General features: G+C 42.9%; 1 protein-coding gene across 6 annotated transcripts in view; it reads left to right on the forward strand.

The window, feature by feature from the left end:
- Positions 1-16,648, forward strand: part of NAV1 (neuron navigator 1) — a 296,089-nt gene that overhangs the window by 233,926 nt on the left and 45,515 nt on the right. For all 6 annotated transcript variants that reach the window (XM_082246689.1, XM_082246691.1, XM_082246690.1 and 3 more), the window contains one exon: positions 5,891-6,002. In XM_082246689.1, coding sequence (XP_082102815.1) covers positions 5,891-6,002 — 112 coding nt within the window. The remainder of the gene's footprint in view (positions 1-5,890; positions 6,003-16,648) is intronic.

A 16,648-nucleotide genomic window follows, 5' to 3' on the forward strand; every position in this document is an offset into this window, starting at 1 on the left:
TCGCCGAGTGACCGGCAGACATCGGGTCCGCCGGTCACACACGCGGGGGGGTCCTTGACCACTCGGGAGCGCGCCTCCGGGGGCACGTGCTCGCTCCCTAGACCCTCACAGACTAGCGACGTAGTACTACGTCGCTCTGCCTGTGAGGGGCTGACCACCGCAGTAAATAGCCGTGCGGCGGTTGGCAAGTGGCTAAAGGTACCCATGTAGTATATAAGCATTTGCAGCTGCTTAACTGATGAAAACTTATCCTAGGTTCACACCAATGCGTTTTTTAGTGCGTTTGGCAGTTACTGTTACAAAGCACAAGAGAAGTTTTTTGACAAGTTCTTTATTAAAAATCAGGTCTTCTTCCTCTGGTGTTTCTTTTTCCTCTTCTCTTTCCAGTGGTTTTGTTTTTCCTCCAGTGTTTCTTCTCTCTCTGGTGGTTTCTTCTCTCTCTGATGCTTCTTCTATCTCCAGTGGTTTATTCTCCCTCTCTGCTCTGGTGATCTTGTCTTTTTCATCTGCCGCCACCACCACTGCCTGCTAAAAATAAAAAACATGGCCTTCCTTCATTGCTGTCTGCCTTTGTTGTTTCTGCTATTTTTTATTTATCTATGGGGCGTGGCCATTCGGTGACATCACCTGGAGATCTCACCCCTTGTGACGTCACGTTACCCACACAAGGGGTGGGATCTCCGGGTGACATCCCTGGATGGCCACACCCCATGGCTATATAACAAATGGCAGGCAGCGGAAGCCAACACAACGAAGGTAGACAAGGACAGAGAAAGACCGTGTTTTTATTTTTAGTTGGCAGCGGTGGATGAAGAAGACAGCATAAACAGAGTGAAGAGGGAGAAGAAACCACTGGAGGGAGAAGAAACGCCTGAGGGAGAAGAAACAACCGGAGAGAGAAGTAACACCAGAGGAAGAAGGCAGGATTTTTAATAAAGGGCTCGTCAAAAAACGTCTCTTGTATATTTTAACACCTCACTTTTTTTTTTGATGCCATACTCATTCACATTTTGGGGGGGGGGGGGGTCTGGGGGCAGACCCCTATGACCACTGCCCAGGGTTATTGGGAAGAGGCCCATGTCCCCATCAGCATGGGGACAAGGTGCTTTGGGGTGGGGGCCCACCCATGTTGAGGGCTTGTCCCTGCCCTTTCCTGACCTGCCGGGCTGCATGCTCGGATAAGGGTCTGGTATGGATTTTGAGGGGGAACCCACACCATTTTTTTTTTTAATTTTTGGTGTGGGGGTGTCCCCTCCAAATCCATACCAGTCCTGAAGGGACTAGTATGGACCTGGGGGGACCCCACTGCGTCTTTTTCCCACTTTTTTTTTTTTTGCCGGCAACTTTTTCTTTTATATTCAGCTCTCAGTGAGGAACCTGTTGACAGCTGATGACTCATCGGTTGTTAAGAATGCGGCTGGCCTGCTCCTTTGCAACCAGCTATATACAGTACAGTGTGTTTAAAGAGAGGAGAAAAAAAATGTAAAACGCATCAAGCACAGCCGCATAGATGTGAACCTAGACATAAAAGCAGTTTGCTATGGATGAGTTCTGTAGATGACTCCTTTCAGTACAACAATGAAAAGCCTGCATGTTCGGGCAGTTTTAGAATCTGTTAAGAAGAAAAAAATGGGAACTTAAGCATGCACAGTACATAGTTTAATTGCTGGATTTAACAGTGATCTGCTAAAACCTTATTTCGGTATTAAGACACTGCATATGAAAGATGATTAAAAGTCATTAGGTTGTCTGGACAGCTACCTCGACCTTGTTGTTTTATATTGTATCTATAGCTTAATGCTTGTTCACTTTGTTTACTTATGTTGGTGTCCATGTGTTCACCCGTTACCTTATGGAAGACCTAGCCTGTCTATCCATCTTCCAAGCATCCCGCTTTTTTGTTTTAGTCTTTTTTTCCCTCTCCCTCACTTATTTACCATTTCTTGTATGTACAACAGAGCATGCAAGGATTGTTTGCTGTTCTGTGAAGCACTCTTTTGGGGAAGGGCAAGGACGGACGGAGCGATACACTATTGTCTAGGTGAGGCTGTCAGCTATCGGCGCACGCTGTGGAGACCGACGGCGCTGTGCAGTTTCTCCCACTATACCACCACAATTTCCACCATTTACTTGATGCTATTGTCCAAGTGCATGTGTTGCACCTACAAATGGGAGTGAGATTTATCCACCTTTATTTAATAAAAGCTGATTGTTTAAGGATTTCATACACTATTGCAAGTCTTTTTGTTTGCATATACTGCATTGATTGACGCTGCAACTCCTGTGAATGAGAGGAGCCCTGAAGGATATGGATGGATGATCTTTTTGGGTTAACAATCTATGCGCTCTTTTTAAGGATTTGAGGTGAGCACCCATTCACAAGGGGGTGCACGGCTGGCTGTCCACTGTGACACTCTGGTCACTTCTCTCTTGGAGCACAGATCACTTTAGGATTACATTTTGGACTTTGTTTATTGGCTTTTTGCACTTTGCACACTGGACTTTTATATCTATATATTTTCTCTTTTCTATGAGTATTATATTTACCACTTTTTTAGCACTATTGGCACTTTAATATTATGTCACATATAAATATTTTGGGTTTTTAATAATTTAAGCACAAATTAATTAATTTAATAATTTTTTATTTGCGCAGCACTATATATTTATTTCAGTCCACCAAAATAGCCATGAGCATTTCACTGATCATGATATCATTCATACGATTTTTACTGCTTCAAAGCTCAAGACAGGAGTTTTCCAAGCCCTAGCAATCATTAATTTAGTCTCTGTAAAAAAGTTTGCAGCTAGTTGGCGTTCTGAAAAGGGTAATATATTGGTTTAAACAGAAGGGCTTCATATGGGTTTTTCTAAGGCCCCGTTCACACTGGGGCGACGCTACTTTGCCGGCGACCTCATAGGTTGCGGCGCGCTGCTCGCCCCGCGAACCTCGGAGCGGCCGGCACGGACTTCATAACATTGAAGTCTAAGCAGGTCGCTCCGGGTCGCCCCAAAGAAGCTCTGGACCCTTTTTCTAAGTCGGAGCGACTTGTGTCGCTCCTATTAGAACGGGTCCGCAGCTTCTCTATGAAAGGCGACCTACGGCGACCTGTCAGGCGACCAGGTCACCTGACAGGTCGCCCCAGTGTGAACAGGGGCTTAAGGTTTGAGTGAAGGTGTTTAGTCTTCTTTTTGTTTGTTTTTTTATTTTATTTTTACCCTGTTAACCTGAAAAAAACACACTTTCTTTCCTAGGGTGACAACGCTTACTCACTGTACTGTTTTTATGGAGGAGTAGCATTGTCACCCTTAAGCACGAAGTCTTAGGAATACTTTCCCTTCTCCATAACATGGAAGGAGGTGTTCTGTTTTCTACGTACAGTGGATATAAAAAGTCTACACACCCCTATTAACATGTCAGGTTTCTGTGATTTAAAAAAATGAAACAGTGATAAATAATTTCAGAACTTTTTCCACCTTTAATGTGACCTAAATACTCTACAACTCAATTGAAAAACAAACTGAAATCTTTTAGGAGGGGAGGAGAAAGTAAAACTAAAAAACTACAATATGGTGGTTGCATAAGCGTGCACCCCCTTTTAATTGGGGATGTAACTGTGTTCAGAATTAGGCAATCACATTCAAACTCATGTTAAAATTGGAGTCAGTACACACCTGCCATTTAAGCAAAGTGCCTCTGATTAACCCGCAAAAAATTTCAGGTGTTCTGGTAGGTCTTTCCTGACATTTTTTAAGTTGCATCCTATAGCAAAAGCCATTGCCTGCAGAGGGCTTCGAGAGCATCAGAGAGATCTGAATTTCCAAGGCATCAGATATACCATCGAACACAGTCAAGACAGTCACCATCAAGTGGAGAAAATATGGCACAACAGTGACATTACCAAGAACTGGACATCTCTCCAAAATTCATGAAAAGACGAGAAGAAAACTTCTCGAGGGAGGCTGCCAAGAGGCCTGCAGCAACATTAAAGGAGCTGCAGGAATATCTGGAAAGTACTGGCTGTGTGGTACATGTGACAACAATTTTCCATTCTCTTCGTATGTCTGGGCTATGGGGTAGAGTGGCAAGACAGAAGCCTTTTCTTACGAAGAAAAACATCCAAGCCTGGCTAAATTTAGCCAGAACACATCTGAAGTCTCCCAAAAGCATGTGGGAAAATGTGTTATGGTCTGATGAAACCAAGGTTGAACTTTTTGGCCATAATTCCAAAAGATATATTTGGTGCAAAAACAACACTGCACATCAACAAAAGAACACCATACCCCCAGTGAAGCATGGTGGTGGCAACATCATGCTTTGAGGCTGTTTTTCTTCAGCTAGAACAGGTGCCTTAGATAAGAGAATTATGAATAGTTCCAAATACCAGTCAATATTGGCACAAAACCTTCAGGCTTCTGCTAGAAAGCTGAACAGGAAGAGGACCTTCATCTTTCAGCATGACAACCACCCAAAGCATACATCCAAACCAACAAAGGAATGGCTTCACCAGAAGAAGATTAAAGTTTTTGAATGGCTCAGCCAGAGCCCAGACCTGAATCCATTTGAAAATCTGTTGGGTGATCTGAAGAGGGCTGTGCACAGGAGATGCCCTCGCAATCTGACAGATTTGGAGTGTGTTTGCAAAGAAGGGTGGGCAAATATTGCGAAATTCAAGATGTGCCATGCTGATAGACTCATACCCAAAAAGTGCTGTAAAAAAATCAAAAGGTGCTTCAACAAAGTATTAGTTTAGGGGTGTGCACGCTTATGAAACCATATTATTTTAACTTTTTATTTTTACTTCCCTCCAACTAAAAGATTTCAGTTTGTTGTTCAACTGAGTTGTACAGTTTATAAGTCACATTAAAGGTGGAAAAAATTCTGAAATTATTTATCTTTGTCTCATTTTTTTACATCACAGAAACTTGACATTTTAACAGGGGTGTGTAGAATTTGTAAATCCACTGTATCTGATCAAAGCAGGGCTAAAAACAATTAAAAGTCCTTGGAATGCAGGACACAGAGAAGCAATGGATTTCTTGCAAGGTCAACAGGTATTTTTTTACACTTCTCAAACACAACAAATCTTTCAATTGTAGAAATATTTAACAGACTAAAAGAAAGCAAATATAAGAATCTTAGGGTTTACATCCAGTAAAAACTGAACCCCATTGAGCAGTAAAAAAATATTGTCATGTGCCCCTCAAACCTTCCCTCTGTTGAAAAGGTTTAAAGCTGTGTTGACATGAACTGAAATTATAAGATATATATAAAATTACCTTGTCCTTGTGTTGGGACAGCTTTGGGGAACACTGTCCAACACAGCTAGATTGTACAAGCCCTAAAGGGGCTTTAAATCATAGAGCAATTTTGCATTTGCAACCATTCACATCACAATAAATTTACAGAAAGTAGCTCTGCTCCTGTTAGCAGCAGGCCTACAGCTGAAAGAAGGAATCCTTAATGGCAGCTTCTTCTGCCATTTTCATGTGGACCCCACTGCTGGGATTTGGCTGGTAAGGTGGCTGGTAAGGTAAGATCAGCAGGTGTCAGTGCTTTAATATGGCTGGCACCGGGACCAGCTGAGGCTTTCGTTTATATGGTACCCAATACTTTGCAGACCACATGTTGGGCACCAGGGCCTTAAAGCATTTTCAGTTTTATTCTGTGGGTACTAAAAATAGGACTTAACTGGTTTTTGGGAATCCTGGGGTATATCTTAAAAGTACACTCAGGCATCTTAGGTACTATCATTATAGTTATGTTAAGTTTTGAAGTACAGAGTATATACATAAGCTTAAGGTATAAAGGTAGTTTCAATTGTGTTAATCAGAATAGAAAGCCAAATATATTTTAAATGTTTTCATCCTTGTGATTTCTTAATTTTAGGACTCAGAGCTTGTAGAATTGAAAGAAACAATTGAATCCCTAAAATCCAAGAACTCTGAGGCACAGGCTGTCATCCACGGGGCACTGAACCCTCAAGAACATTCACCACGGGGTATGCTGGAACTTTCTGTTATCTGTATACAGTTTTTTTTAGCAGACTAGCAGTTTAAACAATTTAACACGACCGTTGTGAGTACTATGTGATGAAACATATTTTGATTTTTCATTGGTTTTACCTGAGATAGTGTATATGGTTACTATTAATGATTTTTTTTATTTTATAAACCTACTTTCAAAAAATCCCTTCCATTAGTTTCCAAACTACTAGGCCAAGTGCTAATATTGACTTTGAACTGATCTTTGTTATATGGCAGTTACAGTAGTTAAGTGTCTCATTGTGCATTTATATTTTTTAAAAGGTATTTAAGTTTTTTGCATAAAAAACACAAAGTATACTAAACACAAAACAGCTTGCTGCAAACTCCATACATCTTAGAAAAAGGTGTGTTACAGTAGAGCTGAAGCACTGTGTACCCAATTTGAGCATGCAACGTGTTGAAATACTTTTCAAAACAAATGCACAGCCAATGTTTTGTTTCCTGTTTTAGTGTAAAAAGTAGTATGATTATGTGACTAATGACAGTTTTTTCTTAAATGCTGGAAGCACCACATTATTTTCTAAATTGCTAATTTTACTGGACAACAAGCTTTTTGAACACTTTTGGTTTATTTTTTCAATTTTGTCTGCTAATCACAAAAATAACCTGTAATTTTAACCTATTTTGTTGAAATCTGTTTTCTCTTTCTCTCACTGACAGACACAGCTTCAATTCTTCAGACCAGTGGGCTTTATGCTGTCTGTCTTCAGGAGTAGGACTAGGTGGAAACCTTTTTGGTTACGCCCCTAGGGCAGTCCCAGAGGGTATACCATCACTTCCTGCTGTAGGACTCCAGTTTTTTTCTGCCTAGTTAAGAGTAGGGACCTGGCTCTCTGCTGTGATCTGTGGTCCTGGCATTTTTTCCTATTTAGATGGCATTTTTTTTTCTGAGATGGATTTGGCCGCTGCGGACCAGAGTTAGCCCACTGGGTCTGCGTCCGCGCATGGTGAGTGCTGTAATAGTGAGGATGAGTTCTCCTCCTCCACAGCCGTGCATGAAAAAGCCCTAATTGTGTCAGTGGGGGGAACTTTAAAGTTGGAGGACTCAGCTAAGGCTGAGTTGGTGGTGCCGGTGCAGTTTGGCACCCGCAAATCGTCCAAGGGGACCAAGGTGTTTCCCTTTCCTGCCTATTTTGACGAGATTGTCACTAGTAGTGGGGTTCCCCGAAACGCATGGTTGGAATACCTAAGTGTTTTGCTATGAGATATCCCTTTGAGGAGCCTCTTCTAAAGAAACTAACAGGTCAACCGTCGGTGGATTCTCAGATTTCCAGGCTGAATAAGGCCACACTTTTGCAGGTGGCGGATTCCCCATCTTTTAAGGACCCTGTGGACAAAAGAGCTGAGGCTCTGGTCCGGTACCTCTTGACCGTGGCTGGTGCAATTTTAGGACCGGTGTTTGCTATTAGCTTGGTATCCCAGACCTTAACGGAATGGGCTAAGATTTTGCGCCAGGATATGGAGGGGAGTCAACACCCTTCTGAGCTGGCAGACCTGGGGGATCAGTTGATCCAAGGGTTACAGTATATTTGTGATGCATCCTGGATGCGACCCCCTTGGCCGGCAGGGTTTCTGTGACGGGGGTGATCCTTCGCCACATGATATGGTTAAAGTACTGGTCAGCAGACCAGACTTTTTAAAAGCTGCTGACTGATCTTCCTTTTGTAGGTGCCCATATGTTCTGTGCCTCTATGGAAGAGATTTTTAAGGGCCTTATGGGAGGCAAGAGTACATTGCTTCCGCAGGCTGCTAAGGGCAAGGAATCGCGCTGTAAGTAGGGTCTCTTCTTTTCGGCTCACAAGCGGAACTTTCGTCCGTCTGGATCACAGGAAAAGGGCTTGAGATCCACCCGTAACTTTGCGGGAGGCTTCAAGAGACCATGGAATAGTAAGTTCAAAGTGGGCACTTCTAGTTCCATAGACAAGCCTTCCCCAGCCTGAAGGGGCGCCCGAACCCGCGTTTGGGGTGGGGGACATCTTTGCTTTTTTCCAGATCCGTCGACCTTGCTTATTCAGGACAAATAGGTCCATGAACTGATTTGGTTTGGTTACAAGTTCGAGTTTCAGTCCTTGCCTCCGGCAAGGTTCTTCCCTTCCAACTTATGCCTGTCTCCAGAGCGGCTACAGGGCCTCTACAGAGCAGTGCAGGACCTGTTAGGACAAGGAGTTATTGTGCTGGTTCTAAAATCAGAACGTTTCCAAGCTTTTTATTTAAACCTGTTTACAGTTTCCAGGAAGGATGGCAAGGTTCGTCTGATCTTGGATCTCAAGGCTCTGAACCACTTTGTGCGGGTTCAGTTTATGGAGTTTATCTGCACAGTAGTAGCTTTCCTTCATCAAGGAGATCTGCTGGCTTCTATCAATCTCAAGGATGCTTACCTTCATATTCCAATATATGTCGGGCATCAGTGTTTTTCTTCGTTTTTCTGTGGGCGAGGAGAACTTTTAATTTGTGGCGTTACCCATTGGTCTCGCCTCCTCGGGTGTTCACAAAGGTTTTGGCCCCAGTGTTGGCCTTGTTATGGCAGAAGAGGATTGCAGGAATAGGTTACCTGGACGATCTGCTTCTGTGTGCAGAGTCTTCCTCAGCTCTAGAAGCTGACTTGAACGTTACGGTGCGAACTCTGCAGGAGTTTGGGTGGACACTGAATTTTCAGAAATCAGCACTGTCTCCGTCCACAAAGCTGAACAACTTGGGTCTGACGCTGGATTCAGCGTCAGCCCGGGTGTTTCTTCCTCAGACAAAACTTCTGAAGCTACAGGATGCTGTTTAGGCTCCTTTTGTCTAACCATCGATCATCACACAGACTTGCATGCAAGTGTCGGGTCTGAGGGTCTCCACCTTCGAAGCGGTTCCATTTGCGCAGTTCCACACCAGACCTTTGCAAAGGGAGATTCTGATCAAATGGAACAAGGATCCTCTGTCATTGGACAATCTGATCCTGTTGTGTCGGGGTTCGAGGGAGTCTCTCCTATGGTGGCTTCGTTCCCTGGCTCTACGTCTAGGAAAATCTGTTCTTCCCTTGTATTGGACTGTAATCACCATGGATGCCAGTCTGTCCGGATGGGGAGGTGTCTTGGGAGTGTGTTCGGCCAAAGGTGTCTGGACTCGGGAGGAGTCCAGGTTGCCGATCAACATCCTGGAAATTCAGGCGATTATTAGACTTTGTCTGTCTCAGTCTGGACGGATCATCTGCAGGGACGCCCTGTGCAGATACAATCGGACAATGCTACGGCTGTGACTGAACCAGTTGGAAAATCTGATTCTATGTTTGTTCTTACAGGTGGACCTGGTAAGGGGCAGCCTGCATCTGCTGCGACCATTTCCAAGTGGATCAGGCTGACGATGGTGCATGCCTTCTCCATTAAAGGTCAGGTTCCTCCTTTCCCTGTTGAAGCGTATTCTATGAGGGAGCTTAGTGCCTCCTGGACCTTCTGTCATCAGGCATCAGTAGTTCAGGTGTGCAAGGCGGCTATGTGGTCATCTGTACACACATTCACAAAAGTTTATAAGGTGGATGTAATTGCATCTTCGGATGCGGCGTTTGCCCGCAAAGTTTTGCAGGCTGCAGTTGCAGAGGCTCCTGCTTCTTGAGGGTGAAATTAATTTTTTTCCTGATGGTGAGCTCCAGTTGTTCCTAGTTGAGCTCCTGTTGTTACCTGGTTGGCTATGTTTAGCCTTGTTGGGAATTCTGCCCTTGCTGTGTTTTTTCCCCATCCCTCATGTTGACACTACCCTGGGATATCCCACTAGTCTGAAGAATTGTCTGTCAGTGAACGAAAGAGAAAACTGGATTTTTGTCTTACCATAAAATCCTTTTCTCTGAGGTTCACTAAGGCAGTGGTCCTCAACCCTGGCTTACAGGGCCCACTAACAGGCCAGATTTTCAAGATAACTGAAATACATCCCAGGTGATATCATTTGCTGCTCAGTGATTGTAGTACTCTAGTCTGCATCTCCCCAAGGTAATACCTAAAATCTGGCCTGTTAGTGGGCCCTGTAGGCCAGGGTTGAGGACCACGGCACTAAGGGACACAGCACCCGGCCCGCTCTTGGGGTTGAGTTACTTGTTCTTCTGACACGGCTTGTTACAAACTGGAGTCCTACAGCAGGAAGTGATGGTATACCCTCTGGGACTGCCCCAGGGGCATAACCAAAAAGGTTTCCGCCTAGTCCTACTCCTGAAGAGAGACAGCAAAAAGCCCACTGGTTTGAAGAATTGAAGCTGTGTCTGTCAGTGAACCTCAGGGAAAAGGATTTTACGGTAAGACAAAAATCCAGTTTTTGCACATACTTGTATTTTAGGTTTACTCATTTTCACTTGCCTTATAAGATGCTTTGTGCAGCTCATGCATGTCCAGGCCTGCATTTATGGAATATTCCAAAACATTTCTGGAACTTGTACAGTTTGGGCATGCCTAGGCTGCTGTCTGAAAAGGCTATAAGGGTATGTCGACGCCACATGCTGTGGGACCACAATGGGTGGTTATTCCAGTACTGTCCCACTGCAAGAGCAAGGCAAAATGCCTTGTTTCCTATGTGCCTGGTTCACACCACTGCGTTATGGTGGTGCGCTGAAAAAAGTACTGCATGCAGTACTTTTTATCAGCACAGTGCGAGGTCCTCCACTGCCTTTAACTGCACGGCTGGCAATTGAACTTTATGAAATGTCTGTGTGACATTTCAATAAAGTTTGTTAAAAAAAAAAAAGGAACGTGTCATCGCTGCGCTGATCTAAGCCAGATCGCACTCCACACCAGCCGCTGCAATGCAATAGCTGGTGTGAACTGGCCATGTAGACAGCTCACATGGGCAGATGCTACTCATTTAGTTGATATTAGTTTCCATGTATTTTGATGTGATTGTTTCAAAACATAGCATTGTCTATGTATATGTAGTTTACATTATAAATTAGCCAGTTATATACTTGCTACAGTATGATTGGTAATAGCAAAAATGTCTCACCATGGTCAGAACAGCTGTGCTACATTCTGCTACATTTGTTGCAAGACACACCATGACTGGACCTGTTAGGAAGGCAAATGAACTGTACATTGGTTGTATGATTGGTTATCAAGATATGGCCTGGGCTCCTCACATTTGTGTAAGATATGTTTTCGACCTTCGAGCTTGTATGAGAGGAATTCGAAAGTCACTGGCATTTGCTTTCGCGATGATATGGTGAGAACAGGATGATCACGTGACAAGACCTCTGTCTAACTAATGTCACTGGTTTCTTTACTAAACATAAGAAGTCAATTGAATACTCCAATCTGGCTTCAGCTGTAAGACCAATGCCACATGGCGACAATCTGTCAGTACCGAAGCAACCAGAGGAATGGAGCTTAGACAAAACAGACAAAGATGCTGCAATGCATCAGCCAGGCCCAACTGTGACCAATGATCAAGATTTTAAATCGTGTACATCTGTTGATCCTTATTTCAAAACACAGTTAGAATTAAACAATCTGGTCAAGGACTTAGGTTTGTCACAATCAAAAGAAGAACTACTGGATTCAAGACTGCAAGGATGGTGTTTGCTATCATCAGATACAGAAATTTCTGTCGTTCCAAGCCTTCAAATGATTCAAAGTGGTTGTAAACCTCAGACATGAAATATGAACAAAGCACATTCTTCTGTACTGTGTATTTTTCTCTATCCAAAGCATTGAGTGTGATTTCTCTCTGCTGCCTCATTCCTGTTATCAGCATAATTCAGTTCTGACAGGTTTTTCTGACACCAAGAGATGAAAAGGTGAGAGAGCTCACCCCATCCCAGCATATTCTTGGTGTACTGGGTGTGTGGGTAATGTAGTGAAAGATCTAAACACAGTTACTGGCTTGACTCTTAGTATAAAATCCCATACTTCTGCTTTTGGGTATTTGTGACAGTATTGCTTCTTCTCCTCATAAGAAACTTTTTCTCTACTTTACATGGTCCATGGTGAAAGCTGTCTTTCCTCTCTATAAACTTTTATATATGGGGAGAAACTGCCTTAAAAATTCAATAGGATTTTATCAGCTTGGGTGGGAGCTAGAGGCTTAAACGTGATCGGACACTAATACTAATGTATTATTTCTGATTGATATTATGCGATATACCTTAGTTTCTTGTCCCATGACAGTGCTTAGGCTTGTGGCAAGGTTTTCTGCTCCATTCCCTCATATGCCCCCTTTTCTTTATCCTTTAATATCTATTAATATGAAATGCTTTCATTCTACCTGTTCGTGAGGAATAGATATCCGAGGTCCTAATTAGCATTGAGTTTTGCATTGTTCTTTTATATGGCTATGTGAATATCTGGTTTCTGAGCTGTCGGAAAGAAGGGGGCAGAGAGCTCAAGTTACAGTCTGCAGAGCTCAATGAGGAGAGCTCTGAGAGCTGATTGGAGGGAAGGGACACATCCTCTTTCACACAGGAACAGAGCTGAGTCTGTCAATCAGCTGGAGCTCCCTCCCCTGTCACCTTTTTTTCTCTTGGTGTCAGGAAAACTTGTTATAAGCTATGCATGCTGATAGCAGAGGAACGGAGCAGTAGACAGAAATGAAAGTTAATGCTCTGGAGTAAGACAAGAACACATTATAGAGGGATATGCTTTGTTCATAATTCATGTCAGAGGTTTACAACCACTTTAAGGAAGGCATTTTTTGTTGGTCCACATATCAGATACATCATCAATGAAAAGAGGTTTGAAGATCTGTTAGTGGGACCAGAGAAAATCACCTGGAAAGCATTCAAGGATATTGCTGAGAATTTTCTTGGCAACTACACAGCACCATACTACATTCAGCTGGTTGACAAACTTCTTTCAGCATACAAGACAGTGAAGTGCAACATGTCACTGAAGATTATTTTTTTTTCATTCACACCTGGTCTTCTTCCCCAAACTCTAGGTGCAGTTAGTGACAAACAAGGTCATTGCCACAATGGAAAAACAGTATTAAGGCAACTGGAGTCCATCAATGCTGTACAAAAGAAAATCAGCAGGAAAACACTTTGAGCCCTGTTGAACTCATGAAGCCTGTCTGAAGCATTATGTGATTAAGAACATAATAGTCATTAAATGTTAATTTCATATTTCTCAGGACTCCTACATTAATGTTGTGTTCAGTTTGAAGGTGTCTCTCATAATCCCCAAAAGTTTTTCAGGAAGCAAAACTTTTTAAATTTTTTTTTAATTAGGTTGGCCAGTATACAATACACTAATTAGTCACCTCACAAGCCAAAGTTGTGCCAAATATTGCCAGTCCCCCCTTTATTTCCTAAGTCTAAAGTCTGAGTTATTAGGAAAGTTTCAACTGCTATGGATACTGTGACAGACAAATTCACATTGTTAAGAGCATGGCCTGGAATGAAGTGTATGTGTCACCCAGACTTTTGCATTAATCGGGTAGATTAGTTGGTTCGCTATTTATCAGTAGACAGGGGGTTTAGAGCTGAACATACCATCTCACACCCAATTAATAAAGTATAGTAGTGAGAGGCTCAGGTTGCAGCTCTGGCTTAGGCAACAGAGCGGGCCGGTGGACCCTAAATCTGTTGATACAACAGAAGGTGGCCCTCTCTGTTGTCACCCAAGCAATGCTGATGCAATAAGAGTCAGCCACTACTTACAGAAAATGACACCGCTGGATGATATAGTCTTTCTCTCCACTGTTCTCTCCACTGTCCACAAAAGGACAGTTGAATGTGGGGCCTGCTCCAAAGAGCAGTGTGCAGAACTGCTGACCCCTTTCCCTTCCGGGGAACCCCAAAAAGCCTACTTGGACCTGGTCCTAGAGAAGGCCAAAGTCAATTTAAAAATTGAATGCCAAAATCCGCTGATGCCTGGTGGCTTGTGTGTGCTCAATGCATACCCTGCTGGACTTATCGGGGGTTCCCAGATGCAGGAACCTATTTATTTTTCAAAGAAGTAGCTGGAACCAGAACGTTTCATCATGACCTAAACCAGCGGCCTTCAAACTATGGCTCTCCAGTTGTTCAGGAACTACAATTCCCATCATGCCCGAGTTTTACAATGCCTCATTGGATGTGTAGTTCTACAACAGCTGGAGGGCCGTAGTTTGAGGATCCCTGACCTAAACTGTTGTTGAGGTCACAATAAATCATTTTCAGGCATCAACCCTGAGGGTGTGGGTGAGCCAGGCTGGCCAAAAGTAAACAGACCAACTGGTGGATCTAATGAAAATAGTATTTGGTCTGTGAGGGTCCTCCTGTCAGCTCTGCACCTGTGCAGTAAAAGCTACCTTTTACTCCAGTAAACATAAACTGGTTTGCAGTAATGAAGACTTTGAAATGTGTAGAAAAGGGAAGTCTCTGAAAACCACTAAATAGTCTAGTTGTACAAAGAAGCCTAACAGTGGGGAGTGACTAGAGGCCGATACAATGCTGTTGATTTAATAAGCAGGGATATATTGCTGCAAAATGTGAAATGTGGCACCACCATGTTTACCCACTCGGGTTTGGTCACAAGTCTGAACATACTGAATTGTGTGGTCAAAATATGGGGAGAAAGTCTACATGTCCCCTGGACTACGAAAACCTAGTTAACCTGGTAGATACCCTCTCAAAGACCGTGATCATTTCACCCAACACTAGGTAGGGGTTTTATGTGTACACAGTGACTGTAGGAAGTACCCCACTGCCATACATGCATATGTGAGAAAATATTGGGAGTCTTGCCAAGTGCCATATCTCAATGACTTTGTGCAACAGTCCCCTGGTATCCTTGCCCATGATTTGGGTCTTTTTTGAGTTACTAGCAATGGACATTGTAGGGTTGATGGTTAAGTCAGCTAGGAGGCATCAGTAAAAAGCAACACAAACAATATACTAAGGCTCCAGACCCTATTGGCCAGTGGTGACTGAAGTAGTACCAGTAGTCCTGCTGCTGTTGTAATCCACTTGTGGGTAGAAGTCAAAAGGCAACACACAAAACAGTGCAAAGACATTAAAAGTATACAGTATATGGTGTCCTAATAAACAATCCAGATAATGGTGCTCATGTCTTTATAAATTTCTTGGCTGTGAGTGCCAATTATGGACTAATTACAATGCCACACATAATGCTCAACTACATGCCAAAGCAATAAACATTCTTGCTTTGGTATTGAATTAATGTGTTTGGATGCCAATCTCATTTAAATTCCAATGGACACTTTATTGAGGGGTTAAAAATAAAGTCCACGTAATACTGTAATTCAACACCAAGACAAGAGTGTTTTTTTCTTGGGCATGTAGTTGAGCATTATGTGGGGCATTGGAATTAGTTTACAAATGGCACTCACAACCAAGAAATTGATAAAGACATCAGCATCATCATCTGGGTTGGTAATAAGACACCATACACTATATTAGCTAAAATATTGGGACACCTACCTTTACACGCACATGACTGACATCCCAGTCTTAGTCAATAGGGTTCAATATTTTGAATTGCCCCACTCTTTGCAGCTATAACAGCTTCAACTCTTCTGGGAAGGCTGTTCACTAATGTTTAGGAGTATGTCTATGGGAATATTTGACCATTCTTCCAGAGGCACATTTGTAAGGTGAAGCACTGATGTTAGAGAGAAGGCCTGGCTCGCAGGTCCAAATCATTTGGTGGAGGGGGATTATGGTTTTTTAGGGGTTGGGCTTTAGGGTCCCTTAGTTCCAGTGAAGGGAACTTTTAAGGAGTCAGCATACCAAGATATTTTGGACAATTTCATGCTCCCAACCTTGTGGAAACGGTTTGGGGTTGGCCCTTCCTTTTCCAACATGACTGCATACCAGCGCACAAAGCAAGGTCCATAAAGACAAGGATGAGCGAGTCTGGGGTGGACGAAATTGACTGGCCTGCACAAAGTTCTGACCTCAATATGATAGAACACCTTTGAGATTTATTAGAGCGCAGACTGCAAGCCAGGCTTTCCCAGAACAACTCAATATTGAACTCTACGGACTAAGACTGGGATGCCATTAAAGTTCAGGTGTGTGTAAAGACAGGTGTCCCAATACTTTTGGTAATATAGTGTATATACGCTGAACGTCCTGTGTGTTATCTAGGAGACATCAGTACATCTTTGTTATGGTGGATTATGCTGCACCTTATCCCCAGGCTGTTTCTTTAAGTAATACCTTCTCCAAAAGCATCGCAAAACAGTTGGCTCGTATAATTATTCCCAAAGGAGTCTCTGACAGACCAAGGAGCTGTCTGCAAAAACCCTGCATTGCACCCGCAATCTGCTGATCGTGGGTGCAATGCTTTGCAAGCTCCTAGTTAAAAAAAAGTAAATGCACAATGTTTTATCTGCAAAGATATGCATTTATTATTTTTTTAAAAAGATTAGGTTTTTTTTCTTGTTTTTGTTTTTTTTACTATTCAGTTAGCCAGGAAACATTAGCACTTTTACCCTGTACTTTCTATTCACAAAACACAGAATACATTAAAAAAACAGAAAAATCTCCTAAATTTCCAAGTGGCCTTGTCCTTTCAGCCTGGCACAGAATTCAGTGATTTCATCCAGCCCTTTACTGTGTTTCACAGCAGAAGTAAATTTTCGCATGTATTTGATTTCATTTGTAGTCGGGTGTTTATGCAGCTGGGCCCTGCACTGA

Source organism: Pelophylax lessonae (assembly GCF_965119305.1).
Source record: "Pelophylax lessonae genome assembly, chromosome: 2".
Taxonomy (NCBI): Eukaryota; Metazoa; Chordata; class Amphibia; order Anura; family Ranidae; genus Pelophylax; species Pelophylax lessonae.